The 7,264-nt window shown below is 55.2% G+C and overlaps 1 protein-coding gene across 1 annotated transcript in view; it reads left to right on the top strand.

The window, feature by feature from the left end:
• The window catches only part of AJAP1 (adherens junctions associated protein 1), a 64,411-nt gene extending 57,773 nt beyond the window's left edge, over positions 1–6,638 (top strand). Inside the window, exons 3-5 of the mRNA XM_075558512.1 lie at positions 2,047–2,134; positions 4,483–4,725; positions 6,540–6,638. Of these exons, the coding sequence (XP_075414627.1) occupies positions 2,047–2,134; positions 4,483–4,725; positions 6,540–6,612 (404 nt within the window). The 3' untranslated portion in view covers positions 6,613–6,638. The remainder of the gene's footprint in view (positions 1–2,046; positions 2,135–4,482; positions 4,726–6,539) is intronic.
• The last annotated feature ends 626 nt before the right edge of the window (positions 6,639–7,264 follow it).

A 7,264-nucleotide genomic window follows, 5' to 3' on the forward strand; every position in this document is an offset into this window, starting at 1 on the left:
AAGATTTAGCCTTGTAACCCCTGTGGGTGAGTTCTACCTTGGGCAATCAGCTTGCTAGGATTTGGAATGTACTGTATGGCAATGAACCTGAATTTGCGGGGCGAGATGCTATGTCAACTTTCAGGAGACAGGTTGGACTTTCTACTCCCCCGAAGAGATACAGTCTCCAGAACTCACAGCGGGCAGCTCTAAGCCTTCCTACAGGGTTGCTACGAGATAGAATCGACTCAATGGCAGTGAGTTATGTCAACTTTGACTCAGTTGCACTAGACATAACATCGGGGGAAATACTCGCTTGAAAAGGCCATCATGTTTGATTAAGGAGAGGGTCAATGAAGACACGAGAAACCCTCCGTGAAATGGATTGGCATCGTAGCTTCTGAAGTGGATGCAAATGTACCAAGGGACAAGGAGATGACACAGTGGGCCAGAGCTTTGTTTTGCTTGTAACGCATAAGCCAGCCACCAGTGGGAGTTTACTCCCCAGCGACTAACAACAACAATAGGGGATGCCCTGGGCCGGAAGCGGGGGTCAATACTGCAACTTTAAAAAGGACAGGCACTGCCCAGCATAGAGCTGGTGCTCAGTAAAGGCTTCTTGAGTCAATGGCTGCAAGGCTGCGTGAACAGATCGCCACACTACCTGAATACTCACTCCACTGTTTGCCTGGGGAGTGGGGGGTGTTGTCCGGCAGGCTCTCAATAAATCCTTCCCAGCAGTCAACAGTTGCCCTTCAAGATGAGGACATGGAAAGGAGGCCTGTTTTCTGGCCCCACCAACTCTTACTCATTTATTTCGTTTCCCCCATGGGCAAGGTGGAGTGGGAGGTGGGGTGGGGTGGGGTGGTAATAAATAGCGGAGTGGTAACATCCGTGTGCAAGTCTGTCCTTGGGAGGCCACCGGGTAACTCTACACTCCCGGGCAGGCCACGCTGGAACAGGTGTGCGTTGATCTCCCCCTAGCAGCCTTCCAGGTGCATGGGTGCGAGAGGCTAGAGTGCCGTGCTGTGAGGTATGAAAGGACATGCTGGGGTTGGAATGCCAGGCTTGGTGAAAGGTGATGTGTTCAAACACCTTGCATGAAAGGAAGCAGGGACCCACCTCTTGTGGGCCAGGGGCTGTCCTTGCAAAGCGCCTCAATCCCCGCCCTGCTTTTGCTGCCTCTAGAGCACGGTTCTGTCTGGAACTGCAACACGGAACTGAAATTTGGACTGCCAGAGGAGTCGGCAAGGGTTAGTCCCAGGAAGGATGCTATAGATGTGTCCTTGAGAAGGAATGTGCCATGGGGTGCAGGAACCCAACCTACCTCCTCCCCCTGCCCTACCATGCTTGAGGTTGGCAGCACCGCTGCAGGAGGGATGAGGGGGGAGAAGGGGTGGGGAGCATATCTTCCTGCACCCGATGCTGTTGCTCCTGTCATGCCAATGTCATGGCATCTTGTAGAGGAGACGCTGCTCCACAGGCCAGATCTCCAATCTTCCTCTGGGACTCTGACCCATGTGTGCTGTGCTGGTTGTGTCTATTACTGCAAGCTCTCGGGGGGAACTCAGGTGGGGAGTTGTGGGGGGGGGGGGCGGAATCTCCCCTTGCAGCATAGCCTGATGTTCCCAAAGATTTGGGCAATGTGTTCCCTTTCTCCTACCTCCTGAATGAGTTCTGGGCCACCCTGGGTCAGTTCGCCTCAGCCCCTCCCCTTCACGCTGGGGCTCTTGGTCCTGCAATAAAGGAGCAGACCTGCCCAGGAGGGGAGGGTGGGGTGAAGCTAGGGCTCATGGCAAAGGAGTGAAGGAGGCAGGAGAAGCACTAATTCAGTCCAGTGGACAGGTGTGACTTGGGCGGTGGGAGGAGGCAGGCAGGAGGCAGGGGGGCAGAACTCCTCAGCCAGGAGGTGACGGGTGTGTACCTTTCATTGCCCCATACTTCATGCAGTGGCCCCCATCGGCCCTTCCAGCATCTGTGGGACACCTGGCCCTGCCATGGTACCCCTGGTCTTGCGTGTGTGGCCTCGGGGCTCATGTTTCCACTCTGTCCCTTTCTCCCTTACAGGTTTGGCTGTCCATCAGATCATCACCATCACCGTCTCCCTCATCATGGTCATAGCTGCCCTGATTACAACTCTTGTCTTAAAAAATTGGTAAGGATCCTTGGCTCCTGTGACCTGGGAGTCAGGGGTGGGGGTTACAGGGGCCCCAAGGATCCCTGGTGACCCAGTGGGTACGTGCTTGGCTGCATGACAGCTGCTTCAATGAAGAAAAATTCTCCAAATCCTGGGGATCTGCTCCCATACAAATGACAAACTGGAACCCAGGAGGAGCAGTGGGTGCTACTCTGTCTTAGGGTCCCCAGGAGTAGGGCCCAACAGCAGTGGGGGTCCCTGGGAAGTGGACACACTCTTCACCTTTGGCCCCAAGTCCCAGGCAGGGGAGACCAGTGCCCTGGTTTTGGTCTCAGGATCCTTCCTGTGCAGCCCCTGTAGCTGCCCTGAGCTCTGCTGCCTTTGGCCTCTGGTCAGTTTGGCCGGGTGGGGGTGCTGGGACTGAGCACACTCCCAACATTAGCATTTTAGCTTTCTTGGCAGCTGGGATCAGCCCCACCTTCTTGATCTCCTTTCTCAGAGAGCATGCAGGAGCTGCCCAACCCCTTCTGCAGGACCAAGTCTGCCCCAAGGAGTCCATTGAAGCACCAGCCTTTGTTCTTGCCCCTCTTGGTTTTCCCTGCAAAGGCTGCCCAGTGCCTCTCCCATCATGCAGGCAGGAGCCTGCCCTCCTGCCATTGCCTGGGGGCTGCCGGTGCCCTCATCCCTGCCTCCCTCTGGCAGCCGCGCGGAGTTCATGGAAATAGGTTATGGCCTGCTGCAGGCAGCCACCCTTACCTACTTCCTCCTGGAAGCTGGCCTACTTTAAGGCTGGCTGGGCGGCTGTGCACACCTGCTGCCTCCCTGAGGAAATCGGGGATGCTGCGCAGCCCTGTCTGCCTGAAGTGCCTCCTTCAGCAGGTATGGCCCCTCTGAGCCTCAATACTTCACCTCTGGTCTGCACCAGCAGCCCTCTGGGCTGGCTCCAGAGTGGTAGGGATATAGGAAGGGCTAAGGGCAGAGACAGCACCACATCTCCTGAATAGCAGAGGAACCCACAGCAAAGGCAAGGAAGGAGAGGAGAGGGAAGGGACAGCCCTTCCCTGGGACAACCTCTCCCACGCTGCACCCGGAGACCTGGAAGCCATCTCCTGATGGCTGATGGACTCATACAGGTGACAGCGACAAGGAAGCAGGTCACAGCCGGCTTCTTGAGCAGGGAGTAGCCAGAGAAGGGCCTTTGGATCCCTCCCTGGTCTGGCTACAAGGCAGGCAATGGCATAGACAGAAGGCCGGCCCTGCTTCTGATGAAGGGAAGCATCACCCTGGAGGAGAAGGCAGACTCTGTCCCCCACTGGGACCCAGGGGAGACAGGCCTTCTTCGACATTTTAGCACACTGGGGTTTGCAGCAAATGCCCCAAAAGCTTGTCAGGGAGCACAGCCCCGGGAGAGCACAGGGCCTGCCGAGGTCCTGGAGAGAGCCAGGAGTCCCGGGCATGAGAACTGGAACTCTTACCGAGAGCTTTGTCCATGGCCGTGGCCTCCATCCCCTCTCATTTGTAGATGGGGTGGACCTCCTCTCCAGAGCAGTGATTCCGTCCTTGGCTCGGCTGCTGAGTGAAGGGTCAGGGGTTCCAGGCAGCCGAGCCGCTCTACGGGTGCAAGACTGATGATCTATTCTGGGCGTGATGACAGCAGCCCAGAAAACCCGAAGGAACTCTTGTGCTCTGTCACATGGGATCACAATGTCACGTGCCATCAAGGCCGAGTTGGGGAGGGGGGGGCTCACACCAAACTCATCCGTGGACCACAAGGAATAAAAGCCCCATCTCATCGCCAAACCATGAGATGGAAGTACCCCCTACCCCCCCCCCCCCGCCACTGATCAGCTTTACGTGTTTTTTAGGGCATTTAGGGTGTTTTTTTTAGCATCTTACCATATTCTTTGAGGTCATTTGGGTTGTTCTGCCCTGCCAAAGAGAAATATAGACAGAGTTGACCCTACACACAAAGGCCCCTGCACTGCCCTGTGCCGGTGCCATGGCTTGTCCCCAGGCACATCGATGCCCCTGTTGGGGTACCAACTCCGTGCCATGCCCGGCTGCCAGTCGTTGAGCGAACAAGGCCGAGTGCCCCCGGAACGCTGCACCCACCTTAGAATTCACCCTGCAAGAAGGGCCCGCATTTCAAATTCAGATTTCTTCAGAAGAAAGAACTGATTGCTAGATGGTGGTTGATCTTTCCAAAGAGGCTGGGAATTACTCTTTCATATTAAGCGATGTGTAATTAATGCCTAGGTAGGAAGGTTCCGCATTCAGGTGGTGTGTGCGCGCACCTTTCGGTATCGGCCCACCCCTCCTGCGCCCTCCGAGCCCCATGGCCAACTCCAACTGCTCTCTCTGCCCAGCTGTGCCCAGAGCGGGAACACGCGTCGGAACAGCCACCAGCGGAAGATTAACCAGCAGGAGGAGAGCTGCCAAAACCTGACGGACTTCACGCCCGCCCGGGTGCCCAGCAACCTGGACATCTTCACGGCCTATAACGAGACCCTGCAGTGTTCACACGAGTGCGTCCGGGCGTCCGTGCCCGTCTACACCGACGAGACGCTGCTCCCAGCGGGCGAGTACAAATCCACATTTAATGGAAACAGGTAAGCACAGCATTGGGTCTCTTCTGGAGCCTGTAGACCTCCGCCCAGGGAAGCAGTGGGGTGGAGGCCAGTGATCTTTAAGACATCTCAGCAGCTTAGAGGGTACATGAGAGGAGTAGGGATGCCGTCAGCAGGTGCTTTGCCCTCCAGGGAGAAGGCACCAGTAAGCAGCCTCACGAAGAGCCCTCAAGCTGGCCCCTTGGGAGGAAATGCCCCCATCCACCCATGGTGCAACTCCATGGCTGCAGAGCCTCGCCAGCAGGGTCCCGCCTCAGCAGCCAGCTCTGCAGCTGCTATTGGCCTACAATGGCTGGCCGCTTCCTCCCGGAGCCAGGCTCTCCGGGCCCCCAACCATAAAACATCAGCAGCCCATCCAGCAGCCATATCAAATACCAAGCAGACTCCGGGACCAGACATGTTTATGATTGTATTATTATTGAATACTCTTTTTCATGATGCACGTGTAATCCCTCAAAGAAGACAGGCCCTTAGAACCAATCCTTGGAACCTTTAAGAAAACTCTTGAGTCAGCTTCGGAAGGTTTGTCCGGAATTGGATGGAAAGATCAATGAGCTGTTTTTTCAAAGGGAATATGCTCTCATGCATCATTTTGAGAATTAAGAAAACAAAACAAATCTCCACGAGGGATGTCTGAGGAAGCGATGAGTTGGATGTTAGACTGAAGGGGTCCCTGTGGGCAACAGAATGGGGCCCACACTCACCTGGGGTTTCTGGAAAAGGGCTTCTCCCGAAACCAGGGGTGACGAGGAGTCCTGTGGAGGCTTCTAGAAAGGCTGCTTGCTCGTGAGGGTTTATTTGTTCAGAGCTGGGGGTGCTGGGGCCAGCCCTAGTTCCCCTAGTTAATGTGGTCCTGTGTTGTCAGTTCAAATGAGTGGTGGGTCTTTACCTGCCTGCATTCTTGGCACACCTCCTCTCGTGCCTGCATGTTGGATTCTAGAACGTTCTCCCAAAGGAGGAGAGTGGAAAGGAGACACTTGGAACTGTGCTTCTGAACCACTTGAGTTTCCACACTTGAAACCTGGGGAGCTTACTCGTCACAGAAAGCTGAGTTCACTAAGCATTGGCAAAAATATTTTTAAACCATTTCACTGACAGAGAGAGTATGTGGGGGGGGGGGGGTGCGGGGTGGTTTGCATAAGCATCCTAACCAACCAGGGGGCTAGGCCCTTGGTGGAGAGCGGCTGGGATGGGTTGGTTGTCAGCTGGTGTTTCTGTTTCATGATGCCCCACTCTCTGTGTGTTTCTGTGTCGTGGGCCCAGTGGGAGATGGGACACCTGGGCATGGAAGTATTGGTTGGCAAGGGTTCTAGCTTTCTAAGGCAATGCTCTCTTGGGTTCCACTGGCATTGGGAAGGCGATGTCCATATTGACACCCCCCCCATGGGGCAGCCATTCTATGAGCCAAGCCCCTGCCCCATCCTAATTGTACAACAGAGTGCTCTGTGCATCTGCCCTCGGTGCAGAGACTCTGGCCCTAGGCTGGGCTGGCAGATTCCACAAAGAAACTCCAGGAATTGCGCCAATGGCCTGAAAAATCGACCATCCAACCTCCGTGCTGTGTCCCATGGATGTGTGGCGCCATCTGTCTGGGTACCCAGAGCCTTCGAGGATGGCAGGGAGGTGGGGGATGGGGACCTCTGTGTCCAGGGCTTGGGACAGTGGACTGTGGGAGAGCATGTCCTTCCTGGGACCCTTGCCTTCTAAGAAGCCAGTTCCCTGCCGCAGGCCTGATGGGCTTGCTTGTTGTGTGTTATGTGCCAGCACGCGCAAGCCCATTTTTCTGCTCGCTGCAGACCCTCGTCTTCTGACCGGCATCTTATTCCTGTGGCCTTTGTGTCTGAGAAATGGTTTGAAATCTCCTGCTGACTGGCCGAAGTCTCTTTTACCTCCTGGGGGCAGGGCAGACGCCATGAGTCTGTTTCATGGTACGTACCTACCTGTCTTTGGTTATGGGATTCTCGGTTTCTTTCTTTCTCTCTCTCTTTTTTTAAATGTCTTTCATCACCTTCCCCACCCCCTTGGGATGACAGGAGATCCTCCTTGACACCGGTGGAAGGATTTCCGATGGCGTTCTAATTCTGATGCCATCAGTGGGTGGGTGAGCTTTGGGTCTTGTTCTTGCACATGTTAGACAAATCCTCTCCCACTCCCCAGTGGGAGTAAATCCAGATGTTTGTGAGCCCCATTTTGGCAGGACAGCTGCTGCCGCCCAAGTCCAGAGGGGAGGCCTCTGCAGAGACCACGGCCTGGATGGCTGGGGAAACCCTTTCAGGAGACAAACCACCGTTACAGATCTCATTTCCTCGCAACCAGAAGAGATTAGGGTGGCAGCTAAGTGGGCCAGCATCTCGCGGCCCCTTATAACAGGTCTTTACACTGGGAGGAGGGCACCGGGAGGCATTAAAAGACAATTCTGGAGTGAAAAAACACGAGATAAGAAGACAAATGATAAAGAAAGACAGTGAAGAGTTAAGACATCGACTCATTTGAAGCCGGGGACTGCTACCCCAACTGGATG

Source organism: Tenrec ecaudatus, chromosome 1 (genome assembly GCF_050624435.1).
Source record: "Tenrec ecaudatus isolate mTenEca1 chromosome 1, mTenEca1.hap1, whole genome shotgun sequence".
Lineage (NCBI taxonomy): Eukaryota > Metazoa > Chordata > Mammalia > Afrosoricida > Tenrecidae > Tenrec > Tenrec ecaudatus.